This window comes from Petaurus breviceps, unplaced genomic scaffold (genome assembly GCF_028583685.1).
Source record: "Petaurus breviceps papuanus isolate PSGF00001 unplaced genomic scaffold, PetGlider_PUasm1.0 98, whole genome shotgun sequence".
In the NCBI taxonomy this organism is placed as follows: domain Eukaryota; kingdom Metazoa; phylum Chordata; class Mammalia; order Diprotodontia; family Petauridae; genus Petaurus; species Petaurus breviceps.
Window position 1 is genome coordinate 7,631,221 of NW_027187460.1, and position 11,775 is coordinate 7,642,995.

The 11,775-nt window shown below is 42.2% G+C and overlaps 1 protein-coding gene across 1 annotated transcript in view; it reads left to right on the forward strand.

Annotated features, from left to right (window-relative positions):
* The window catches only part of KCNK9 (potassium two pore domain channel subfamily K member 9), a 199,789-nt gene extending 188,860 nt beyond the window's left edge, over nt 1-10,929 (forward strand). Inside the window, exon 2 of the mRNA XM_069080948.1 lies at nt 9,752-10,929. Coding sequence (XP_068937049.1) covers nt 9,752-10,593 — 842 coding nt within the window. The 3' untranslated portion in view covers nt 10,594-10,929. The remainder of the gene's footprint in view (nt 1-9,751) is intronic.
* Nucleotides 10,930-11,775: the final 846 nt, after the last annotated feature.

Below are 11,775 nucleotides of genomic sequence, written 5' to 3' on the forward strand. Positions count from 1 at the left end.
TAATATTGTTATGATTATTATGAATTTTAATATATATTTTAGAGCTTAAAGATCATCCATCCAAGGAGCCTGTTTTACAGCAGAGGAAACTGAAGCTTAGAGAAATCAAATGATTTTCCCAAGCTCCCCCAGCAAGTTAATGGTAGCCTAGAGCTCCTTGTGTGACAGTTCTGCCAACTCTTAATCCTATTCATTGACAGAGAAGTCAGCAGTCCTCATGAGGCAACCCATTCCAGAAGAGTCACATGGAAAAAAAAAAAACGGATGGGATGTTTGTAAATAACCTTGTGAGATAGTGAATTCCCCCATTACTGGAATTATTGAAGCAGAGAAAATAATTGGAACATCTCCCTACATACACCCTCGCTCTTCTCCCATGAACAGCCTGAAAAGTTCTTCTCCTGAGACTGGTAGTGAAATGATGTTTCCTGGGGAGATTCTGTATTGGTCTAGTTCATTCTGTCAGGAAAAAAACCCAAAATGTGATTTGAATCCAATCATAACATAGGTTGAAACTGATACTAAGAAAAGTTAAAGGGTCAAGGGAACTACTGTTATTTTGGTGATTCATATTGAAGAGAAAGTGAGATAACAGAGGAAAAAAGCACTCAGAACGTCATAATGCTATATATAATGTGCCAGGGGCTATTATTCATACTGACATCATAATTATCAACATCCTCATTATCCTCCTCATCATTGGACCCTTTTCCTTAAGCATAGATTCTTCTTCCTATCCAGGCTATTCAGCTGACCTCAGAACTGGATGGCTTCCTCTCCACCCGCCCCCATCCCCAGAGCTTTATCTGTAACCCTCCTTCCCTCTCCCCCACTCCTCCTCTGCATCTGCCCCATCCCTCTGAAACTGCTGATGAAATTGGCCCGACATTTGCATAGATCCTGACGTCAGGAGAGCTAGAATCTAATCGTTCTAACAGAGAAGAGTTGCAGGGCCGATAATCAATAATCATTGATTAGGTGCCAACTACGTGCCAGCCACAGTGCTAGCACTCAGGATACAAAGAAAGGCCAAAGACATTCCTTCCTCTTAAGGAACTCATAGTCTGATGGGAGAGACAACCATATATAAACAAGCCATATACAGGAAAATCTGACATAATCTCAGAGGGAAGACAGTAACTTAGAGGAATTGGAACAAGTTTCTTATAGAAGGTGGAATTTTAGCTGGGAAGTCAAGGAGTCCAAGAAATGGAGATGAGGAAGGAGAGTATTCCAAGCATGGGAGACAGCCAGTGAAAATGTCCAGAGTTGGGGGGTGGAGTGTCCTGTTCAAGGAACAGCAAGGAAATCAGTGTTATTGGAGCCACACATCAGAAAAAGCAAAGGGCTGGACAGGAAAGAGTGAATTTACAGTGAAAGGATTGAGGTTCAAATTTTAACTTTGCCCCTTACTACCTTTGTGACCTTGGACAAGTCACTTTTCTGGGGCTCAGTTACTTCATCTGTAAAACAAAGGGTTTGGGTTAGATAATTCTAGCACTAAATCTATAATTTTTTAATGACTTGCTCAAGGACATACAAGTGGTCACTATCAAATCCAAGTCTTCTGACTGCAGAGAATAATAAAAATTGCAACAACATGTCATAGTGCTTTATAGTTTGCAGAACACTTCACCAAGGGCTGCTGTGAAGATTAACTGAGATGTTCTGGAGGTGAGTATGACATGTATCCTCATTTTGCTGATGAGGGCATTGAGGCTCAGAGATGCTAGGTAATTAGCCTATAATCACACAGAAAGAAATTCATCACCCTTACAGGTTATTCAAGTGCTTTATGGAAGGGGATTAAAACTGTTAAACGTCTGTGCCTTGTATGGTTGAAGGGTTGCCCCACCACAGGCAGACAGGGGAAGAACTAGTTGACCTTTCTAGTAAATTGCCCTTCCCGAGAGTCTCTGAAAACCCCTCACCTTATGTATAGAATAGAAGTAGGGTAAAGGAACCCAATAAAATTTGGTTATTCCTAGAACTAAGGTTTCTGCATTAAGGTATTATAACAAAAGGGGGGCCTTTTCCATTTTTGTTCTGGGTCCAAAGCCAGGTATGGAATGAATGGGATCAAAATATAATGTATGGGAAATATAGGGACTTTCAAAAGTTTTAATGCAATTTTAGGCTTTAATAGCTATTGCAGGTGTGGGGAGTCTGTGGCCTCGAGGCAACATGTGGCCTGTCCTCAAATGTGGCCCTTTGACTAGATCCAAACTTCCCTGATTTGAGTTATTCAAACTGCACTGAGACTTTTGGGATAGTCTAGTAATAGTAATTTAGATAATTGTAATAACAATTGATAGATAACAGTAATTGAATAACAAAGGCAGAATTTGAAATTATACCCCCGTTTCCTGTCCAACAAAGCTCCTTCTGCCATGCCATACTGACTGTGTTTAAAAAATATTATTATTTAAAATGACCCGAAGTAATTGGAATTTCCTTTGTAAAGTACTTTCTATAGGTGGGTGCTACAGGTATGTTAACCTCGATGTGCCTCAGTCTCCTCTTCTGTAAAATGGAGTTAAGTGACTTGCTCATGGTCACATAGTAAGTATCAGAAGATTTGAACTTGGGTCTTCCTTACCTTAAGCAGAGCCTTCTGGTCAGGATACTGCTCCAACTGGAGCAGGAAGGCAGTTGGATAGTTGTCCCATAGGTGCTGGTTTGTCTACTAAAGTCTGCTAAATGGTGTATATTTGGTCCTCTTGAAAAGAAGCAGGAGGTGACATCTTGCTTCCCTAAGAGTTCTTCCTTAATGAAAGTCTGTGTTGTGGATGAGACCAGCAGAGTATGCCCTGTATAGATTGTTTCATTTATAAAATGCCCTTTTTCTTGCAACGTGGCAGGTTGATGGTATGAGAACCACCTTGCTTGTCCATAGATTTTATGAGTTGTACCCCTAGAAATGGTCAAGACCTCTGCCCTTGGGATCCTGGGCCACAATGGAAACCCTGATTGTGATCCACATATCTGAGTGGGCATGGGGGGGGCAATGACTAAAGATGCCCATTGGGTGACCTTGGTGTTACAGACTCCAAGTCACTGTCTTCATCTCCATCATGCCTAAGGCTAGTCTTCTGATATCTCTTCTTAATATACCATACTGTATGTACCCTGGACATACCTTGCATATCTGTCTTCTCTGAGCATAGTGCATACTATTTCAATGCATCATGTGTAATAAGCAAATGTATCATATGTGTTCTCTCTTTTGTGCCATATTTGTGTACTTTGTGGGTCTTGTGTGTGTATTTGTTTATACATGTCTACTTTCTGCTATGTGTGTATACCTTGTATGTGTTTACCTGGTGTGTTCCCTTGTATTTGTTTTAGGCTATAAGCTCTTAGAAGCCAGGGGTAATTTATTTTTATTATATAGTAATTATTATTCATTCATACTTTTCCCTCCCCTCTCTCCTGCTTCATTTACAAATAAATCAACTCTAAGTCAATAAGAAGTTTTAGAAGTTGCTCCCTGCCTTTTTAAAAATACTGTCAGATAGGGGGTGCATTCAACAAGCATTTATTAAACCTTTGGTATTATTCTGGTGATACAAAGTTAGATACTTTTCAGAATAAATTCATTCTCTATATTGTATTTCTGAATGGTAGCTGTTAGTTTAGGGCAGAGGGAATTAGCCATGGCATCATCAGTGGGATAGGCAAGGTAGAATGCAAACTCTGGGTTTGGTGTTTAAAATCTTTTACAAGCTTACCTTCACACATAATCATCTAACCTCATTTTTCACTACTTGATACAGAATCCCTCTTCACTGGTCAGTCAGGTGCTGGTTTCTTCATTCTTTCTCACATCCCTCCTCCTCCATGACGTCATCTGCTGACAACACAAAGGATGAATGCTATAGGTGTTCACAAGAAGCACAGGTCACTTTGACAATGGAGTGGAAGATGGCCTAGAGTGGGGAAAGACTTGTGGCAGGCAGACCAACCAGTTGGCTATTGCAATAGTTCAGGTTTGAGATGATGAGGGCTTGTACCTTTAGCAGGTTCCAATCAGTGGCATTCCAATTAGTTCTAAGTTCTCTCCACTTGGTACCATTTCTTGCATATGCCCCTTTCTCTCCTCTGACCACGCTCCCACCCTACTAAAGGTGCAAGCTCTCATCACCTCATGCTTGGGCCATTGCAATGGTCTGCCTACCAGAAATCTCTGCCTGCTCCAGTCCATCATTCACTCAGTTGTTCAAATGATCTTTGTAAAGCACAGGTCTGACCATGTTATTCCCCCCTATTCAATCAACTCTAGTGACTCCTTATTGCCTCTAGGATGAAATAGAAAATCTCTTTGTCTTGTATAGGCTTCAGTAACCTAGCCCCTTCCTACCTTTCCTGTCTCCTTGCACCTTATACCCCACCATGTAGTCTATGATTCAGTGACACTGACCTCCTTGCTGTCCCTTGAACAAGATACTCCATGTCCCTATTCCAAGCATTTTCACCGGCTCTGTTCCACACTTGGAACTCTCTCCTTCTTTATTCTTGCCTCCTGCTTTCTCCTGGATTTCTTAAAATTTTAGCTCAAGTCTCACCTTCTACAAGAAGCTTTTCTAATCCTGTTTCCATCTGTTGACTATCTATGATTTACCCTGCATGCATCTTGTTAATACATAGTCAGACTTTAAGCCTTTGGCAGCGGGGACCATCTTGTTCCTTTCTTTTTATCAGTGCTTAGTACAGTGTCTGGAACGTAGTAGGTGTTTAATAAATCCCAGGTGCCTGACTAAGGGATGAAATAAAGGAACAGATTAGCGCTGTACACAATGTCACAAGACAGTCAGTGTTATGTGATTTCACCTGCATTTATGTCATCTCCTCACCGAGAATGGGGAATGTGGGACAGTTAGGTAACAAAAAAGATAGAAGCCAATTTTGCATGGGATATGGTGATATACAGCGAAAAGCTCAAATTTCCTATGTGACCCTGGACAAATCACTTTCCTTCTTTGGTCCTATTTTAAAACAAGCACTGTCCTCACAACAGGTAGGTAATATAAGCCTTATCATCTCCATTTCACACAAGAGGAAACTGAGGTTCAGTGTCTTGCTCAAGGTAGGTAGTTCAAGTGCTGTCATCCCCATTTCACAGATAAGGAATCCGAGGTTTGGTGGCTTTGCTCAATGTTGCATGGCTATTATATGTTAGAATCTGGATTTGAACCTGCATCTCCAAGGACACACAGTTTGAAGAACTCAGCTTATCCTGTATTCTAAGCCAGGTGTTGCTGCTAACTAAGTCTAGACTTCTTTCCACTATGACGTACTGCCTCCCACCTTCCATTTGTTTGCATTTAGCATAGGTTTTAGATATAATAGGCACTCAGCAAACAAATGTTTATTGAATGTAAGAATTTATTTGCTCTTAACTTTTTCACGTTCTCCCCCATCCATTAATTCGTTTGATGGCTTCTTTTGTGGGCAAGTACTGTTAAAAGGTAACATGAAGAAAGATTATTAGTTCTGGAGTCAGGAAGGACAGGGATTGGAGCTGTAATTTCATTGGTATAAGGAACTCTCAGGTAAGTAAACTCCACCTACTAATGCAGGTCAACTCTTTCTTAGAAACTTAGTCTTAGAGAGTTGCCTAGGGCGTTGAAGGTTTAAGTGATTTCCCTAGAGTTACACTGATAGTATATGTCATGTGTCAATGTGGTAGAATTGAACTCAGGTCTTCCTGCCTTCAGGACTATTCCTCTAAGCCATGCTATAATAAGGAGTCATGAAGACCAAGTCAGTCATGTGAAGAAAATCTTCAGAGAGGAAGGTAGGACTTGAGATGTCCTCTCAGAGCCTCAGCCCTTGTAATGTGAATCTCAGTGGGAGAAGCTAGGTGGCACAGTGGATAGAGCACTGGCCCTGGAGTCAGGAGGGCCGGAGTTCAAATCTGACCTTAGACACTCACTAGCTGTGTGGCCCTGGGCAAATCACTTAACCCCAATTGCTTCAAAACAGAAAGAAACTCTGATTTGCTTCAGGTTATCCTGATGGTTGGTGTAACCTAGAGCTCCACAAGACTATCTCCTCATCTATAAAATAGGAATAATAATGACTGGAGCCCTTATCCCAAAGATATGCTGTAAAACTCAAGATGGTGCTCCCATAGCCCTTTGCAAGCCCTGAACCACTACCTAAAGGTCAGCCACTATATTAAAAACTCATTTTACAGGTTCCATTCATCTTTGTTGGAGAGATGGGACTTACATGTTTGAGCAAAGCGTGATGATTTGTAAAGCAAAGTCAAGGATGAGCAGACTAGCATTTCATCATTTACCAAGTGAAAAAATAGCATCTAGAGTGAGTGAACATCATTATGCTGTGAACATTAGAGCTGGAAGGAAACTTCAAAGTTTAGTCCAGATCCCTCATTTGACAAATGAGACAACTGAGGGTCAAGGAGGTTAATTGATTTCCTCAGGTCACACAGGCAGTAAGTAGCAGAGGTTGCTTTTGAATCCAGTGCTGTTGACTCCAAAACCAGTACCTTTCTCTGTTTCCTTCCTGGCCCTTTTTTGAAAGGCATTGAGCTGATTGACAGGCCTCTAAGAGGAATCCTTTTAGGAAAGAAAATTGCATGATTTTTCTTTTCTTTTCTTTTTTTAAGCATATACCACGGTGTTACCTCCCAGTTCTCAAGTTTTATATAAGTCCAACTTAGGGGAAAAGTGTGATTAAAATGTGTGCTATATGGGGTGGCTAGGTGGTGCAATAAATAGAGCACCGGCCCTGGAGTCAGGAGGACCTGAGTTCAAATCCGTCCTCAGACACTTAACGCAAAAACTAGCCATGTGACCTTGGGCAAGTCACTTAACCCCAACTGCCCTCCAAAAAGCAAAAGAAAAGAAAATGTATGCTACAAACACAGTATGTGTGTTCTTAACAAACAAGTGGTAGGGTGAGCAGGAAGGGGAGAAACCTCAGTCAGTCAAGGAAGCATTGTAGGAGCTGATGCTTCTATAGTGTTTTTAAAGTTTGTAAAACACTTTGCATAAATTGCAAAATTAAAGGTCCAGGTCTCCAGCTAAATCAATAAGCCACCTTCCCATTTGGGCCTCCTAGCAACCCTGTGAGATAGGTGGTGGTGGTTTATTGATTTATTTTTTGGTCTGGTCCTGCATTTTCATCAATGTGGGGAACTCCCAGAGTAAAAACTTCTACCCCCAATGCAGATTAACAGTCTCATTGTGACCAAGACTCCTGAATGAGACACAGAGGTTAAGGGGCTTGGTCATGGTTGCCTGGGTAGTACACACAGAAGGCAGGGACTGAATCCAAGGTTTCCCGGTTCCAGGAGTAGCCCTTCCATGCTTTTCCAAGGTAGGCACTACAGTTATTATGATTCTCATTTTACAGACTAGGAAATTAAGGATCAGAAGTAGCTTATAATAGTATATTATAAATACTAACAAAATAATATTTAATAATAACAATAAGTATTATTTTGTGAACATTTATGTGGCATTTTAAGGTTCTCAAACATGCTATGCATGTATGCTTTCATTTGATCCTCACAATAACCTTGGGAGGTAGGTGCTAGTACTGATTTTACAGATGAGAAAGCCAAATCTTTTAGAAGCTAAGTGTCCAGGGTCACAAAGCAAGTGTGAGCGTTGGAGGTAGGATTTGAACTCGGGTCTTCCTTGCTTCAGATCCCCTATGCCACCTAGTGTAAGTGTCTAAGGTGGGATGTAAACCCAGGCTTTTCTCACTCCAGAGTCAACATCCCCCCCCCCATCTATCATGGAAGGAAGCCTTCTTGGAGGAGGGTAGGATCTGAGGCCTCATCCTCGGAAGTTGAAACCAAGTGACTTCAGGTTACACAGATGGTGGGTGGCAGCAGGGGCCACTCAGGGACAGGGAGGTGTAGAAGAGATTCCCATTCAGGAAAGGTAAGTTAGATGTAATATTCAGGGTGTCCTAAAAATCTTAGTGCAGCTGTACTGAGACTTTTGAACTACCTTTTATGAAGAGGTGAAACCTGTATCTGAGGATAGAATGAGGAAACATTCAGACTGGAGGACCCCTCACCTAGCAGAGGCCTTCAAATGCCAAATTTTAGAGTTGTAGGGGACTCCAGAGATGATCTTGTCCATCTTCCTCATTCCATAAGTAGGTAAACTAAGGCAGAAGAAGGGAAACTGTTTATCTAAGGTCACAAGGCTGGTGGCTTCTCAGACCTATCCTTTCTCAGTTCTGACCAGTAACCTCAAGGATTCTCATTGAATTCATACACACTCATGTTGGCTAATACTTTGTGACCTCGTGCAGACCATTTGTCCTCTTGGCTTTTATTTCACCATTTCAGCAATGAAATTGTGTCTTCTAGTCTGGTGTTAGGACTATAGAATTTTCAGATCCGGAAGGGTCTTTGAAGGTTCACTAAGACCAACCCTCTCATTTTACAGATGGGGAAATTGAGGTCCAGAGAGGAAAAAGCCTTTGTCCTGGTGCCAGTAGGAAGTCAGGCATCATACTGTCATCTCTGCCACTAACTACCATCCTAGGATTCCTTTTGGCTACACCGAGCACACAACAAAGAACTTTTTGACGGTGAACTTGGCACTTTGGGGACAAAGCCCCTCCATTGGTGAGAAGGAAATAGTTTTTCAAAAGATAGCACATCATGGAAGAGAGCATTGGCTTCAGCATCAGTGGAACCTGTGTTCTAATCCTAGATCCATTTTTTACATTCTAGATCTACTTAGACCCTGTGAGATTGTGGCCAAATTACTTGTCCTTCCAGGATCTCAATTTCACCACCTGTGAAATGAAAGCATTGCACTAAATTATATCTTGCAGCTCCAAATTCTGCCAACCTGTGACCTCAGCCTGGAGCCAGAGAGAGAGGAGCACTGATTTATTTGGTATAGGAAGCTCCCTTGGCACATAGAGGATGCTCAATATGTTTGTACAAATGCTTGCTGATGACTCCCAGGTGAAAGAGCCGCCTTTCAGTTCTTTAGTCAGCCCTCTCATTTAATAAGTTTTAGAGAAAATGTTGACCTTTATTGGTAGAAAGGTATTGGTAGACAGGGCAGTTAGATATTCCAGTGGGTAGAGCACTGGGGCTGGAGTCAGGAAGACATGAGTTCAAATCTTGCCTCAGACACTTTCTAGTTGTGTGACCCTGGGAAAGTCACTTAACCCTATTTACCTTAGTTTCCTCATTTGTAAAAATGAGCTAGAGAAGGAAATGGCAAACTACTCCAGTATCTTTGCCAAGAAAACTCCAAATGGGGTTACAAAGAGTTTGAAATGATTTAACAACAGCATTAATAGAGAGAAAAGTGACTTGCTCACAGTCTCACAGCAAGTATATGCCAGAAGTGGGACTTGAAACCCAGGTTTTCCTGGCCCTGAGGTCAGTTTCAAGGAAAAGCATCTTGTGCTCACAATTCCCACGGAGCATTAGGCCTGAATATGCTTACTTCTGACATTAAGAGTCAGGAGTCAATTCAAATTTCAGTTCTAATCCTGACTAGCTAGCTTGAGACCTTTGGTTTTTTACCTGTGTGAACCTCAGTTTTCCTCATCTGTAAAATGGGAACAATAATCTTTGTGACCTTTATCTTGTGGAGCTCTTGTGAAGAATAGCTCTGTAAACTCTCAAGTGCTATAGAAATATGAATTATTATTGTTAGCTTTAACAAAATCTCATGTCCTCATTTATTCCTCTGTCTTCTTTCCTCTTCCTCCCCTCCCCTCCCTCTGACCCTTCCAGGTTATGGCCACGCAGCCCCTGGTACGGATGCAGGCAAAGCCTTCTGCATGTTCTACGCCGTGCTGGGCATTCCACTGACCCTGGTCATGTTCCAGAGCCTGGGGGAGCGGATGAACACCTTTGTTAAATACTTGCTGAAGAGAATTAAGAAGTGTTGTGGGATGCGGAGTACTGAGGTGTCCATGGAGAACATGGTCACCGTGGGCTTCTTCTCCTGCATGGGGACCCTGTGCATTGGGGCCGCAGCCTTCTCCCAGTACGAGGAGTGGAGTTTCTTCCACGCCTATTACTACTGCTTCATTACCTTGACTACCATAGGGTTTGGGGACTACGTGGCCCTGCAGACCAAGGGTGCCCTCCAGAAGAAGCCACTCTACGTGGCCTTCAGTTTCATGTACATCCTGGTGGGATTAACAGTCATCGGGGCCTTCCTCAACCTGGTCGTCCTCAGGTTCTTGACCATGAACAGTGAGGACGAGCGGCGAGATGCTGAGGAACGGGCCTCGCTGGCGGGCAATCGCAACAGCATGGTCCTCCACATCCAGGAGGAGTCCCAGCATTGCCGGCCACGGTACAAGGCTGAGGTCACGGACCTCCAGTCCGTCTGTTCATGCATGTGCTACCGATCCCAGGAGTATACCAGCCGGATGGTGTCCCACCAAAATTCCTTCAGCACCAAGCTGAACCCACAGTACTTTCACTCCATCTCATACAAGATTGAAGAAATTTCTCCAAGCACATTAAAAAACAGCCTTTTCCCATCCCCTGTTAGCTCTATTTCTCCTGGCCTACACAGCTTTACTGATAACTACAGGCTGATGAGACGGCGGAAGTCCATTTAGGATTTTTTTAAGAAAGAAAAAAAAGTCATTTGTCTTCTCTGGCTTTACCTTCCATTGGTCCATCTCTTTTGCCCTCTTTTTCCCCCCCTGTTCATTGTTTCCTTTCCGGTACCTTTGTTCTTGCTACCCTTTCTTCCTAACCTCCTAAGAGAGATGGAGTAAGGCCAAAGGGGGAAGAAATAGCCAGCCCTCCACTGAGATTCAGAACTGCGCATGAAGCATGAACCCTTCCCAACAAAGTTTGCCTTACATTTTTGCCCCCTCCTTCACCCCCCACCCCTTCACTTTCCCCAACCCCTTTCCTGTTCCCCTACCAGAATGTGAGGTGACACGAGGTGGAGCTGAGTGGGTACCAAAATCCAAAGATGCACACCAAGCTTAGAGAGCCTTTTGGCACCTCGGGGTGCCCCTGACCTAACTCATTGCTTCTTTTTCTTCCTCAAGGAGCAGGTCACTGCAAATGTGTGTGCATGTGTGTGGGTGCGCACATGGGGCGCGTGTGTGGTGTGTATGCAAATAGTTCCACAAAACAAAACAAAACAAACCACGAGCATCAGGTATTAATTTTTTTCCCTTCAAAAATAGTATTAAAAGGCCCATTTTAAACTTTGTGACTACTTCCATGTGGAAAGAAGGAAAGACAAAATAGGCAGAAGGGGTTTGAAACAATGATTTTGCCAAAATGAAGCATTGTGCAGTGAGCAGCCTATTGGTCTATAGCCCAGGTGCATCATGGTCATTTCCTTTACTTCCAAGTTCTAAAGTGTATTAACATTCTTTTCTTTACAGGGGGAGATGGGTGGGGGAAAGAAAAGAAGAATTATTTTAGCTTGCCAGTTCAAAATTTTTTAAAAGCATGCACTTTGTAAAACTGGTATGCATTATAAACACAGGAGAAAGCAACAACAAACAGTGGAACCAATAATCAAAAGCAAATACTCTCATTAATTTATTAAATGACATTTTATTTTTTGTCATTTCCTCCAGTTCCAACAATTTACCAAGCAACTGAAGTGTCAGAGAAAACTGGAAAATTGTTGGAGTCACAAAATGGCAATTTTATTCTTTTCCTCTTATTTATACAATTATTATTATTATTAATTATTATTTTGTGCAGCATCTACCTGCATGAATAGGAATTATATTTTTGGAATTCTTGGATAAGGATGGGTATGAATAGGT